The sequence below is a fragment of the Coenobita brevimanus genome, chromosome 15 (assembly GCF_032717465.1).
Source record: "Coenobita brevimanus isolate Jiangsu-jjx chromosome 15, ASM3271746v2, whole genome shotgun sequence".
Taxonomy (NCBI): Eukaryota; Metazoa; Arthropoda; class Malacostraca; order Decapoda; family Coenobitidae; genus Coenobita; species Coenobita brevimanus.
In genome coordinates, this window is record NC_136968.1 from 33,484,359 (window position 1) to 33,498,654 (window position 14,296).

A 14,296-nucleotide genomic window follows, 5' to 3' on the forward strand; every position below is an offset into this window, starting at 1 on the left:
GAGAGTTACATTGGCCCCATCATCCTCCTTTTTGTGGCGCAGTTCTTAGTGGGGATATCGATGAGTTTGTTCTACAGTATCGGCCTCAGCTTCCTAGACGACAATATCAACAAGAAAACCACATCTTTTTATTACTGTAAGTTAGAAAGCGACATCGTTGAGTTAATGTGTTTGTTTAATTATTGACAAGTCTTTGCACTTTTTTTAAATATTATCTTTAACTTTTAATATTCACTGTCCATCGATATTACTCTGCAACTGTATTTCTTTCTCAGTCTGTATTTCCCTCTGCCTATGACCTCCAGTATTTTAAATGCAATGTGTCTAGGCATTTCGAAATTAACGGATCTCTCTCTCTCTCTCTCTCTCTCTCTCTAATAATTTTTCACACTTATACCTCCCCAGCCGTATACCTGCTACTGAGGCTGCTAGGCCCTGTGCTGGGCTTCTTGCTGGGGGGTCGCTGTCTCAGCCTCTGGGTCCATCCGTCAGTTACCAATCCGCCAGTCACTCAGGCCGACCCCCGGTGGATGGGCGCGTGGTGGCTAGGTGAGAGAGAGAGAGAGAGAGAGAGAGAGAGATACTATATGCACCTCCATTTTAGTAGATTGATAGATAGATACATACATACATACATACATAGATTCTCCATGCATTTTTTGAGAGAGAGAGAGAGAGAGTCTAATTCTTTCACCTTTTTTTTCTAGGCTTTGTCTACATCGGCAGCTTTCTCATTATTCTCGCCTTCCTGATGGCCCTCTTCCCGCGAAAACTCCCAGCGACCTTGCGTAGAGAGACGCGGAGGAAGATGAGGATGCTGGAGGAGGGAGGGAAGGAAGAGGAAGAGGAGAATGGAGAGGAGGAAGGAAGAGAAGATCATGAGGAGGAAGGAGAAAGCGGGGAGAAGGAAGGAAGAGAGGAGAGAGAAGAGGAACTAGGAGGAAGAGAGGGGAAGGAAGGAGAGAAAAATGAGGAAGAGAATCAAGAAAATGAGCAAGGAGAGATGGGAAGAGGAAAAGAAGAAGAGAAGGGAAGAGAGAGAGAGTCGGAGGAAGGAAAAGAGGAAGGAGGAAAGGGGGAAGGAAAGGATGGCTGTGAGACTGGTGTGAACAGGGAGGAAGGAATGGAGGAAAAGAAGGAAGAAGAAAAAGAAGGGAAGGAAGAAGAGAAGGAAGGGAAGGAAGAAGAGAAGGAAGGGAAGGAAGAAGAGAAGGAAGGGAAGGAAGAAGAGAAGGAAGGGAAGGAAGAAGAGAAGGAAGAAAATGGAACACCAAAATCAAGGAGAGAGAAGCCATCTTTAAGAAGTAAGTCATTTAATGAACATTCTTCCGTTTACCTTAAAAAATTATATATTTTCTGTAAATTACCGCACAAGGGGTAAAATAGACGCACAAGCACAGCAGCACTCGCCACCATAGGCAAATCTAGACTGCTATTCAGGGAGGGGCCAAGCAAGAAAGGGGCGCCATAGACGGCTAATCTGGGGGTTGGGGGGGGGGCAAGCAAGACAGGGGCACCAGCTAGTAACCAGCTTGTTTAAATTTTCACTACCTTTTACTTGGCAGCAGATGAGAGGTGGGGTAGGCGGCTGACAGAGAATTTTCAACAGAATAAGAAAATGTTTTGGAAGGAGGTGAAAAGGGTGCGAAAGGGAGAGTCTGGGAAGGAAGAACGAGTAAAAGCAGAGGATGGAAGGATGTTAACTGAGATGGATGCAGTAAGGAAGAGATGGGCAGAGTATTTTGAAAGATTGTTAAATGTAGAGGAGGAAAGGGTGGCTGAGATTGTGGCGGATGGAAGGGTGCAAGGAATAAATGTGTTGGGAGAGTTGAATGATTCATTGATCACGAAGGAGGAAGTGGAGAAGGCAGTAAAGGAGATGAAAACAGAGAAAGCTGCAGGTATGGATGGGTGTGCTGTGGAATGCCTGAAGGGTGGTGGAGTGACTATTGTTGACTGGTTAGTAAGATTGTTGAATGTGTACTTTGTGAAAGGTATGGTGCCAGTTGACTGGGCAAGTGCTTGTGTGGTCCCGTTGTATAAAGGCAAGGGTGATAAGTATGAATGTACTAGCTTTAGGGGTATAAGTCTGTTGAGTGTTGTAGGTAAGGTGTATGGTAGAGTGTTAATTATGAGAGTTAGAGAGGATACAGAGGGAGTGATTGGTGATGAGCAGTGTGGCTTTAGGAGAGGGAGGGGATGCGTGGATCAGGTGTTTGCTGTGAGACAAGTGTGTGAAAAGTATTTAGCGAAAGGCAAGGATGTGTTTTGGGCATTTATGGATTTAGAGAAAGCGTATGATAGAATTGATAGGGAGGCTTTGTGGACTGTTTTAAGATTGTATGGACTTGATGGTAGGTTACTAAAAGAGGTGAAAAGTTTTTATGTAAATAGTAGAGCGTGTGTAAGAGTGGGAAATGCTGTGAGTGATTGGTTTCCTGTGAGAGTGGGGCTGCGACAGGGATGTGTGATGTCGCCTTGGTTGTTTAATATTTACATGGATGGTGTTGTAAGGGAGGTGAATGCAAGAGTTTTAGGCGGAGGTCTGAGTCCGGTGAATGTTGATGGTGGAGAGTGGAATCTGAAGCAGCTGCTGTTTGCAGATGATACTGCATTGGTGGCTGATTCAGAGGAGAGATTGAGACAGTTGGTAGAGGAGTTTGGAAGGGTGTGTGAAAGGAGGAAATTGAAAGTAAATGAGAATAAGAGTAAAGTGATGAAGTGTATGAGGTTGGTAGATGGTAGGAGGATGAATATAGTTTTGAATGGCGAGTTGCTTGAGTAGGTAGAGTGTTTTAAATATCTAGGGTCACATGTTGCTGTGGATGGAAGAATAGATGCAGAAGTGAAGTTTAGAATAAATGAAGTAGGAAAGGTGCTGGGAGGAATGAAAAAAGTGTTTAGATGTCGTTCGCGTAGAATGGATGTAAAGAGAAGGCTGTATGAGGGTGTTGTGGTACCGACTGTATAATATGGGGCTGAAACATGGAATATGGGTGTAGCAGAGAGGAAAAGTTTGAATGTAATGGAGATGAGGTGTCTGAGGAGTATGTGTGGAGTGACGCGTATGGATCGAGTGCGGAATGATGAAGTGCGAAGGAGAACTGGAGTTGTTCTGGAGATGGCTGGTAGAGTTGAGCAGAGGGTGTTGCGATGGTTTGGGCATATGGAGAGAATGGATAATGAGCGATTGGTGAAAACGATAACTAGATCTGATGTGAGAGGTGTAAGGCTGAGAGGAAGACCACGAGTAGGATGGATGGACAGTGTGAAGAGAGCGCTGGATGCGAGAGGGATGTCTGTTGAGCGAGGAAGAGTGGCTGTGCGTAACAGAAATAAATGGAGAGAAATTGTGAATGAATAAGTGATGACGCAGCCCTGAGGGGATATTCTCCCGCATTTGGTCTGATCAGCTATTTCAGGTCAGGTGCGGGTAAGGGGATGAGTCTGTTATGATGTGGCTGGGGTAAACCAGCTCTGCTGTCGGGCCCTGCTGCGGATGTCACTGATTGCATTGCGCAGTTGACCCTTGTGTGGTGTGGTGCGGTGAGGATCTGTCCATTCTCCCCTTTGGGGCTAAGATGCGAATGAATGTGTGTGAATGGATGAGTAAATGGGGAGTGTGTCGTCCTGTCTCGGCTACCTCCCTTTCCTTGGGGGAAGCAGCCTAGGTATATAGATAGATAGATAGATAGACCTTTTACGTATATATCTAATTCTTATGAGTAACTTTTGGAAGGTTAGGCTAAACATACAGTGAACGTTTCAGTAGGAAATCGTTCACGAACGTCCCCATTTCCACACACAAACAAATATATGTATTAAAAGATAACAAAGAACAAGAGGCGCAGCAAACAACTGGAAAGAATTACAGAGGGGCGACAACATACCTCCTTGGGGGGGGGCATGGCCCCCCCCCCAAATCCGCCAGTGCTCGCCACGGCTTGGGAATATGACAACACCGCCTTATGAATCCCCTGTGAATACCCTATGAATCTCTCATAATCTGTGAATTCTCTATAAGCCCATGTGAATCCCCTGTAATTTACTCCAATCTCTTTCAGAGCTGGCGATCCACATGAAGCTCGCCTATTCCGCAAACCTATTCAGTACGATATTCGTCGCTCTGAGCCTTTTAATCCCTTATAATCCTCTATTTAACTCCCGAATCCTCTTTAATCCTCTTCAATCCCTTTCAGAGCTGGTGATTCACATGAAGCGCCTATTCCGCAACAGGATCTGGCTGGCAAACGTATTCAGTACCATCTTCGGTGTCCTGGCCACGTCGGGCTATAAGGTGTTCAAGCCTAAGTACCTTGAACACCAGTTTAAACTGACAGCCAGCAGAGCCAATTACATTACGGGTTAGTTGTGTTGGTGTAGTAGTAGTAGTAGTAGCTGAAGTAGAAGTGGTAAATGTAGTAGTAGTACAAGTTGGTGTATTACATTAGTAGTAGTGGTAGCAATGGTGGTGGTGGTGACTAATATTAATAGTAGTAGCAGATACAATGGTGGAATTATTATTATTATTATTATAGTAGTAGTAGTAGTAGTACTATAGGACTAATAACAGTAGTAGTAGTAGTGTTGGTGGCGGAGGTGGTGGTGGTAGTAATAGTAGTAGCAGCTATAATGGTGGAATTATCATTATTGTTGTTATTATCATCATCATCATCATCATTATCGTCAACATCACCATCATCATCTCCATAATCATCATTGTATTAACTTGTTCTTCCTTCCTTCCTTCCTTCCTTCTTGCCTTTCCATCTTCCATCCTTCCATCCATCCATCCTTCCTTCCTTCCTTCCTTATCTTGCCTTTCCATCTTCCTTCCTTCCATCCATCCATCCATCCATCCATCCATCCATCCATCCATCCATCCTTCCTTCCTTCTTGCCTTTCCATCTTCCTTCTATCCATCCATTCTTCCTTCCTTCCTTCCATCTGTCCATCTTTCTTCCTTCCATCCATCCATCCATCCATCCATCCATCCATCCTTCCTTTCTTCCTTTTTTTCAGGCGTGGTCACACTGGTCGCTACTTTCTTGGGCACGATACTCAGCGGGTGTGTACTGCGGTTCCTTCGTCCCTCCGCCAAGTGGGTCACCGCCTACAACGTCTTCGTCACCTGTCTGGATGGCGTCTGTTATGTCATTCTTACCTTCATTGGATGCCACGAGGTTCATATGGTGGGCCCGCAGGAGGAAAGGTGAGAGAGAGAGAGAGAGAGAGAGAGAGAGAGAGAGAGAGAGAGAGAGAATGTTTGGTCCGGTGGCACAGAAAAACATTGGGGGAGAGAGAGAGAGACAGACAGACAGAGAGAATGTTAGTTTCGCCCAGTAGAAAAAAAAAAAAAAAAAGACTCTACACCCTCTCTTTAGCACTTCATCGTGACTAGCCCCATAATCTGGTGTTAATCTCTTGTTACAGGTGAGAATTCAAGATGGAGTGATGGCAGTTTTAGGCCAGGTTAGAAAAAAATGAGTATAGTCTCTCTCTCTCTCTCTCTCTCTCCGTATTCTCGTTGGTTAAAGCTCCCTAACACATTTTCCTAAGCGACTTATTTTGCTTATTACACCTTACTGCCCTTCTCCGTGTTACATAAATCATTGTAATACCGCCATACCCTGCGCTTATAATGTACAAAAGGATACTAACCACTCATACCCAAAAATAAGACGCTAAGGAAGAGGTGCTAGGGAGCCTCCTTGTCCGACGAGAATACGTGCCTAAATTTAAGTCATCCCTAAAATGAATCAAAACGTCTAGGATGATGATGATGATGATGAGTGTAACATGAGTCTGGCTATTCAGTGGCCTATATTTTGGTATATTTTATTTATTAATTTAATTGTTCGTGTTCCAGCAGTGAGACGTCACCCTGTTGGTCTGAGTGTGGTTGTGGGGACTGGTACTCGCCAACCTGTCACCTGGAGTCTAATTCAGTGTACTATTCTCCCTGTTATGCCGGGTGTACCATCGCAAACCTCTCGCCAGATGATAAGGTAAGGATTGCCCCTCCGCCTTTGAGATCGTCCTATATCTCTTGTTAGGCTTGTTCACGCTGTTTGAGGCACCTCCTTCTTACTTCTGGCACTTCCGCCTTCAGTGCATGGAATCCCTTACATGTAGGTATCCGTGGCAATGAAATTGCAGACGCAGCAGGAAGACAGGTGCTGGTCTCAAGCGCACCAATATTTGTGGCACCTAATACCGCCGCATTCTCTAACCTTGCACACAGTGCCCACGTGTCTCACTGGAATGCAGACTTTGCGACCAACAGCCATACCTCTCAATTGGGGCGTTTTCGCTGTGACTCCTTTGCACACTTTTGGGCTCGCCATCCCTGTCGGGACATTGATGCTATCATCACCAGGTTGTGGTCGGGCCACACAGGCCTCGTAAGTCACCTGTACCGTTTGGGTATGATAGAACACCCTTAGTGCCAGTGGTGCCCCCGGGTTTAAGAAACCATAGAACACTTCATGTTATGTCCTGGGTTCCACTTCCTTTGCACACTTTTGAGAGACCGTCTGGCATCTTTGGGAGTTTTCAGCTTGTCTCTTCACATCCTCCTGGGAGGGGGTGATGGGGACTCTGGGTTTCGGCACGCCTCTGACTTCATCCATATTTTAATCTAGGCAGCTCTTCCGCGTATTACGTTAGGCCCTAATCAGTCTGCATTGGCAGGGCATTGGGTCATTGTTTTGGCCGCGTCCCTCAAACCCACAAGAAGAAAAAGGGGTAAGGATTGCAGTGTGGGGGGGATGGAGTGTGAGTTTTATGCAAGCAGGAATAGTTTGGGTTTATTAATTAGGAAGCAGGTTTGAATTTTGAGAGAGTTTATGTTTTATTCGTAAATCTTTGTTGCTTGGGATAATGGTAATATTGCAGTTTTTTTTTTTAATTAATTAATGGAGTCTTGTATTTCAGAAAGTGTATGGCAACTGTCAGTGCATCTTTGGAAATACAACCATCCTTCAGAATTCTTCATATTCAGAGGTTTGGCATTATTATTATTACTATTATTATTATTATTAGTAGTAGTAGTAAGTAGTAGTAGCAGCAGCAGCAGCTGCAGGATTTATTTATTTGTATATGTTTTGTTTATGGGTGGTCAGGTTAGGGAACCATATTCAAATCAATATAGAGATTTCTTAGCACCTTAGCGTTTAGCGTTTTATTTTGAATATTAGAGAACCTCCATTACCTCGTTAAGATTATTATTATTATTATTATTTTGCGAAGAACTTTAAGGCTGGAGCAGTTAGATATCCCTTTTATTAACGCCATTACGTGCTGGAGAGGGACGCCTTCAAGTGGTGACACTGATATGACGGGGCGGTGGAGCTGCCTCGTTATACAAACGTTCTTCAGTCCCCTCCCTATCCCCGGACAAGTGGATGGTGGACTGCAGAAGGGCAGCTTTGGCCTGCAGTCCACTGGGTTCAGATTTAGATGAGGCTTTGGTTACTACTACTACTACTACTAACTTTAGTACCAGAGGCCCTTCACAGGTGTATTGAAATACTCTTATTGTAACTTGACTATTTAAAAGACGTCCTCAAACTGAAGTGGTCAGTATTCTCTATCGATAGATAGACAGATAGGCCTAGATAGGTAGAAGACATAGACAGGTAGACAGATAGACGGATTGATAGATAAGACAGATAGATAGACATGAATATACTGGTAGTGATAGAGATAGATAGATAGATACTGGTAGGGACAGACACAGTAGATATAGGCAGATAGATCCTGGTAGAGATAGATAGATACTGGTAGAGATAGATGGAGATAGATAGATACTGGTAGAGATAGCTATAGTTTATGTCATGTGCGCTCTCAGCCTGAATAGGCTGCTGCTTACCCTTGTGGAATGGGTGTCGAGAGGTTGCATTAAAGCTGTTAGAATTATTAATAACCCTGCTATTACTAATAAACTACCTCTCCTACAAGTAAGAAGGGATGTTGCCTCCCTTGCATTATTTTAGATATTTTTATGGCAAATGCTCAGACGAAGTTGCGTCCATGGTGCCACCTCTCCATGCCTTCCCTCGTGCTACACGGGCATCTGGCAGCGCTCATGACTGGAATGTCACTCAGCCATATTGCAGAACTTCTGCCTATCAGAATTCTTTCATTCCCCGAATTGCATCTCTCGAACTCGCTTCCCCAGAGTTGTTTCCCTCCAAACTTTAACCTACAGCTGTTCAAGTCTAACTGTTAGATATTTTATGAACAGAGGACACCAGTAATCTGGTGTATGGATTAATTTTTTTTTTTTTTTGTGTGTTTTTCCTTCCTTTGTTTTGTTATTGAAGGAAAAAAAAAAGGGTAGATAGAGAGATACTGGTAGACAGATAAATTGATATTGGTAGAGATACAGATAGATAGATATTGGTAGAGACAGACACATAGATAGACGGACAACCATTCCTGAAATTCATAAAATAAATACTGATCTAATACTTCCTGCCATTTCAGCCTGCCTCCTCGTCACTGCCCAGGACACTGCATGGATACTGCCCAGACCCATGCACTACCCTGGTGTACTATATTGCAGTTCAGGTTATGATGGATTTGGCGTACTCGACGGGAAAAATGGGCGCTGTTATGATACATCTGAGGTGAGGTGGTGATGTTCCTGGCGTTATTATTACTACTACTACTACTATACTATTACTACTACTACTACTACTACTATTACTACTACTACTACTACTACCACTACTACTATTACTATTAGTATTATTATTATCTCCCTTTCTCTGGAGGAAAGCAGCCTAGGTATATAGATAGATTGCTGTTGTTACTGAAACTACTACTACTATTGCTACTTCTACTACAGCTATTATTATTATTATTATTATTATCAAGGAACCATGAGTGACTGTATTAGCAAATTCCCCGCTTCGTCCTCCTCACCTTCCACCTCCCTTCCCGCCACAGGTGTATTGCTGACGAAGACAAAGGCCTCTCCATCGGTACCATCGAGGTGTTCATCGCTATCTTTGGCTTCATCCCAGCACCAGTCATCATGGGAGCTATTATTGGTGAGATTATTATTTTTATTTACAATTAGTACTTGCTATTGGTCGGACACGTCTTTCAAAATATGTGTATATATGAAAAGTAATTTGATATGCGTGCATTGTAGCGTAGCGGATAATACCTTCATTTTAGAGCAGACTTTCATAGATGTCCAAGGGTGGCGTGCCTAAAACTTGGTCCGGGTGGAGATCTACCACTATGGCCACGTTTTGACTCCCCTCCACGCACATTGTGCTTTATATATTACATTGTCCCACACAGCCTTATCTACTGGCACTCAGTTTTTGTAGTGTAAGTCCTCAGCATCAGTTATTATTAAGGCCAAACCACGTCCTATAGACCGTCAGATCTGTATGCTCTGTGTAACCGTCCCACACAGACTCGGCGTGCATGGTGTGGGAGAGGGAGTGTGGGAGGAAGGGAAACTGCTGGATATACAACGTGGATGAACTTCGCATCATCACACACCTTGTTCCTGCCGGTAGGTTTGTGGGTATTAGTGCCGAATGAGTGATAGTCCTTTTGTCTTCATCTGTAGGAACTGGCCCATTCACAATTTAGGTACTAGTTACATGACATTTGATGCGCCTGAAGTATGAGATGGGAATAAGTCTCCTTGGTTACTATTTAGATTTATCCTCCAGTCTGATTACACTTCAGGAGAGAGAGAGAGAGAGAGAGATGAATTTTTTTTATAGTTCAGTGTATCTCCATTAGTTTTTACACTTTCAGCTCGGTAATCATTTCTTTGTCTTTCTTCGTCTTTTTTTTCTTTCTTTTCACTTGGATGTTCTGTTATTTATACCTTTTTCTCTTTAATGAAAATTAGCACAAACTCGTCTAATTTCTCTCTCTCTCTCTCTCTCTCTCTCTCTCTCTCTCTCTTGTAACAGCTAAAAAAAAAAAAAATGTGAAATAGGGTAGTACATTTTGGCCATTGATACGTAGTAGCGTCTCTTCCTTATCGATTTATTTTTACACATTACGTCTCGGCATCCTCACGTATGCTATACTGTAAAGTCGCAACGGATCTTGAATTTGGCTCCCTGTTATCTAGTTTTCGTTTTATCGTGGAGGGAACAATTTGCGGGCTTCTGGCCTACGTGGAAGCGCGTATAGAGATGTGTGTAGAATAAAATACTAAGGAAGAGGTGTTATGGAATCTTCAGTGCCACTTACTATATGATCCATAATCCAAAATGGAAATTAATGTCAGTATTTCCCCAGCCTTGGTGACAATATCAGCCATAGGTGACATCTTCATCTTCCTCAATCACAAGCAGCTGGATCTTTATGGAGAGGCGGACGAGCTGGCTGCCTTGACCAATCAGGGAGCAGGAAAACGTAAACAAACCCACGCCGCCAATCAGAGCGCAGGAAAATGTAAACAAACCCCGGCCACCAATCAGAGCGCAGGAAAATGTAAACAAACCCCAGCCACCAATCAGAGCGCAGGAAAATGTAAACAAACCCAAGCTGCCAATCAGAGCACAAGGAAATGTAGACAAACCGAAATCACTTGTGTTGAAATATGTTAAGTCAGTCGTATTATTTTACTTACGGGTACTCATGTTGTGTGGAGTGTTTAGTGTGTTCTGTGGTCATATCAACAGCAACAACTTTTCAAATTCCATTACCGTTGGATATCAGTAATATCTAAGATGCAGCATTAAAAAAAGTAGAAGCAGAAGAAAAAGAAGCCATATGTATACGGTAAGTGATTTAAAGATAGGTGTAGATTAGTTTAATGTTCAGGCTAAGTTCAGGTTAGGGGTCTCTACACTGTGGGTTAGGCTTAGATTTGACTTAGATTCAGGTCAGATTTGAGTAGGTTCAGGTTAGTTAGTAGGCTAGTTAGAAAATTCGTGTTTGTGTACTTTGGCAATGACGTCCTACAAGGATTACCATATTGCCCCTACAAGAGTCTCTTGTTTTCGTCAATTATAGTTTTGTCAATACTCAGTCGCATCAAAAATATGACAAATTATGACTAGACCATATATATGAGATATTCCAACATTCCCAATCCACCAGTCCCAAATAGTCCAACATTCCCAATCCACTAGTCCCAGGTAAGGGCGATGGTTGTACGGAATTTGTTGCCCACTTAGTGAAGTATCGCTGTGCACTGGCGGATTTAGGGGGGGGGGCATTGGGGCCATGGCCCCCCCAGGAGGTATGTTGGCCCCCTCTGTAATTCCTTCCAGTTGTTTGCTGCGCCTCTTGTTCCTTTGAACACCTAGGGCCATTGGCAAGAAGCGTCAGGCACCTCACCCTCACCCAGACATATAGATGCCGCACACAAAAAGTAACTTTTAATACAAGTGTCTGTGTGTGTGTGGAAATGGGGACGTTAGTGAACGTTTTCCTATAGAAAACGTTCACTGTATGTCTAGCCTAACCTTCCAAAAGTTACTTATAAGAATTAGATATACTGTATAGAATAAGTAGCCGTCTATGTCGCACCTTTGTTGCTTGGCCCCCCTCCCCCCCAGAATAGCCTCTATGTCGCCCCTTTCTTGCTTGGCTCCCCTCATAATAGCTGTCTATGTCGCCCCTTTCTTGCTTGCCCCCCCCCCTCATAATAGCTGTCTATGTCGCCCCTTCCTTGCTTGGCCCCCCTTATAATAGCTGTCTATGTCGCCCCTTTTTTGCTTGGCCCCCCTCATAATAGCTGTCTATGGCGCCCCTTTCTTGCTTGGCCCCCCCTCATACTAGCTGTCTATGTCGCCCCTTTCTTGCTTGCCCCCCCCTCATACTAGCTGTCTATGTCGCCCCTTTCTTGCTTGCCCCCCCCCTCATACTAGCTGTCTATGTCACCCCTTTCTTGCTTGGCCCCCCCTCATAATAGCTGTCTATGGCACCCCTTTCTTGCTTGGCCCCCCTCATAATAGCTGTCTATGGCACCCCTTTCTGCTTGGCCCCCCTTATAATAGCTGTCTATGTCACCCCTTTCTTGCTTGGCCCCCCTCATAATAGCTGTCTATGGCACCCCTTTCTGCTTGGCCCCCCTCATAATAGCTGTCTATGGCACCCCTTTCTTGCTTGGCCCCCCTTATAATAGCTGTCTATGTCACCCCTTTCTTGCTTGGCCCCCCTCATAATAGCTGTCTATGGCACCCCTTTCTGCTTGGCCCCCTCATAATAGCTGTCTATGGCACCTTTCTGCGTGGCCCCCCTCATAATAGCTGTCTTTGGCACCCCTTTCTTGCTTGCCCCCCCCTCATACTAGCTGTCTATGTCACCCCTTTCTTGCTTGGCCCCCCTCATAATAGCTGTCTATGGCACCCCTTTCTGCTTGGCCCCCCTCATAATAGCTGTCTATTGCGCCCCTTTCTTGCTTGCCCTCCCCCCCATAATTGCCGTCTAAATCCGCCTATGTCGCTGTAGGACGCTTTTACCAGCAGCCTCGCGACATCACACTAAGCATGCACAGAGGCCTAGCTGAAGGGCATAAAAAACTAACTGGTGGGCTTCACCCTCCTCCCCGACTCCTCCATGTTCATACTTCACCTCACACTATGCATGCCTGGTTACGGCTGATGAAAACTGAGATTGCAATTATTATTATTTTTTTTTTTTATTGATCATGCGGCTACGGCCTTGGGTTTCCATCGCTGTGGAAATGCACTCCCACACTTTCTGAGGATTAGGTCACTCTGTTTAAAGGATTTTTGTTGAAATTTAGCATTCTGCGACTGGATGGCCTCTCTGACATTAGCCAGTGGTCCCTGGATAGAGCTGAACACTGAACCCTTCGGTCGATAGTGTTCGCTGTGACCCACTGACTAGACCACAGAATCTGTCATCCTCATCAGCATCATTACCATTGTGCTTTATATTTTTTTTTTCCTTCATGAATAAGTTCAAGAAATTTCCTGTATAAAAATCTCATCCTTCCTGTTTCTTATACTCGGCTTAGTCTTCCCTTGTCCACGTAATCATCTCGTCCCTCACTGCACACCACATCTCATCACTCCCACAGTCCTTCATATGCATCACCCTCTTCTTGCGTTCAGTTCAGGCACTGGTCAACATGGATGGAGCTTTGCAACCGAGGAACCTGTGCCAACCGCCAATTATGTGACAAAACCGGGGATACAGTCTACTGGAAATTTGTGGTGTTATTGCAACTGTGTGTGATTATTGTAGTTGTTTATTATTTAATTGTTAGTTGTAGAGAATAAGTACTTGTAATAAATGTCATGTTGTCAATGTCATTTATTTGTCATTCTCTCGCTAAGTAACGTAGTGCTATTGTAAATTCTTTGATGTCCTGTAGTAGTTCTTCTGAGTTTGTGTTGATTAGTGATCCACTTACCTTTCACTTCTGCAAATGGCCTTCTCTTACCCTCATCGCCCTGTGCTGCGGTATCCTGTCTCCTCTGCTGCTTAAAAATATTGTTCAGATGCATGGCGCTGTTATCTAGAGAGGATGGATACAGAAAGGTTCGTTTTTCTGTTGTGGTCCCAGGGTTATTTGAGCGTGAACCCAATGGACTGCATGCAGGTTGGAGCTACCCTTCAGCAGTCAACCACACTCCGTTCGAGGCGTGAGAGTTACGGGATATTTTGTATAAAGGCTAATCATTCACGTAGCCTCTGCATGAAGGCAGGAGAAGATGTAGTAGCCATGAAAGTGAACAGTAGTACTGAATAAATGCGAGATCAGTTATGGAAGTTGTGTCACACACACCACAAAGCCAGCAAGAAGACAGGGCGTGTGTGCTGGGCAGTCCCCAGGCCCTGTCTTCCCTCTTACTATTTTTAAGTCAGCCCACAGACCGGGCCAATGTATGGCCCGGCCCGCACTAGAGGTGCAGAAAACTTTAAACGAACGAACGAACGATGGAAGTTGTGGAAGCTAATAAAACGAACGAGATCACAGTAAAGACCCTAGGAACAGGGGTGGATCCAGGAATTTTCGGTGGGGGGGTCTGATTCGCTGATTCAACCAAAGACTTGACGCGACATACTGATATTTCAATGTTGAAATTGCCTCTTTATTCAATGATGCATGGCCGTGGGGGGGGGATGCATCCCCCCATCCCCCCCTTGGATCCATCCCTGCCTAGGAAACAACTGTTAACAGCGACTAAATGTAACATAACTACCTTCCCGTTCATATTGTTTTTATAGAAAGGAGGGTGGGAGGCCTGATATTCTCTTGTGGTTAAGGAGGAGGATAGGAGGCCTGATATTATTTTGTGGTTAAGGTGGAGGATGGGAGGCCTGATAA

At 44.4% G+C, this 14,296-nt stretch overlaps 1 protein-coding gene across 1 annotated transcript in view; it reads left to right on the forward strand.

Annotated features, from left to right (window-relative positions):
- LOC145390738 (solute carrier organic anion transporter family member 74D-like) overlaps positions 1-13,614 on the forward strand; it is a 17,186-nt gene extending 3,572 nt beyond the window's left edge. Inside the window, exons 6-13 of the mRNA XM_080265535.1 lie at positions 425-549; positions 5,066-5,212; positions 5,870-6,008; positions 8,491-8,633; positions 8,956-9,059; positions 9,437-9,538; positions 10,285-10,479; positions 13,532-13,614. Of these exons, the coding sequence (XP_080121661.1) occupies positions 425-549; positions 5,066-5,212; positions 5,870-6,008; positions 8,491-8,633; positions 8,956-9,059; positions 9,437-9,538; positions 10,285-10,479; positions 13,532-13,614 (1,038 nt within the window). The remainder of the gene's footprint in view (positions 1-424; positions 550-5,065; positions 5,213-5,869; positions 6,009-8,490; positions 8,634-8,955; positions 9,060-9,436; positions 9,539-10,284; positions 10,480-13,531) is intronic.
- The last annotated feature ends 682 nt before the right edge of the window (positions 13,615-14,296 follow it).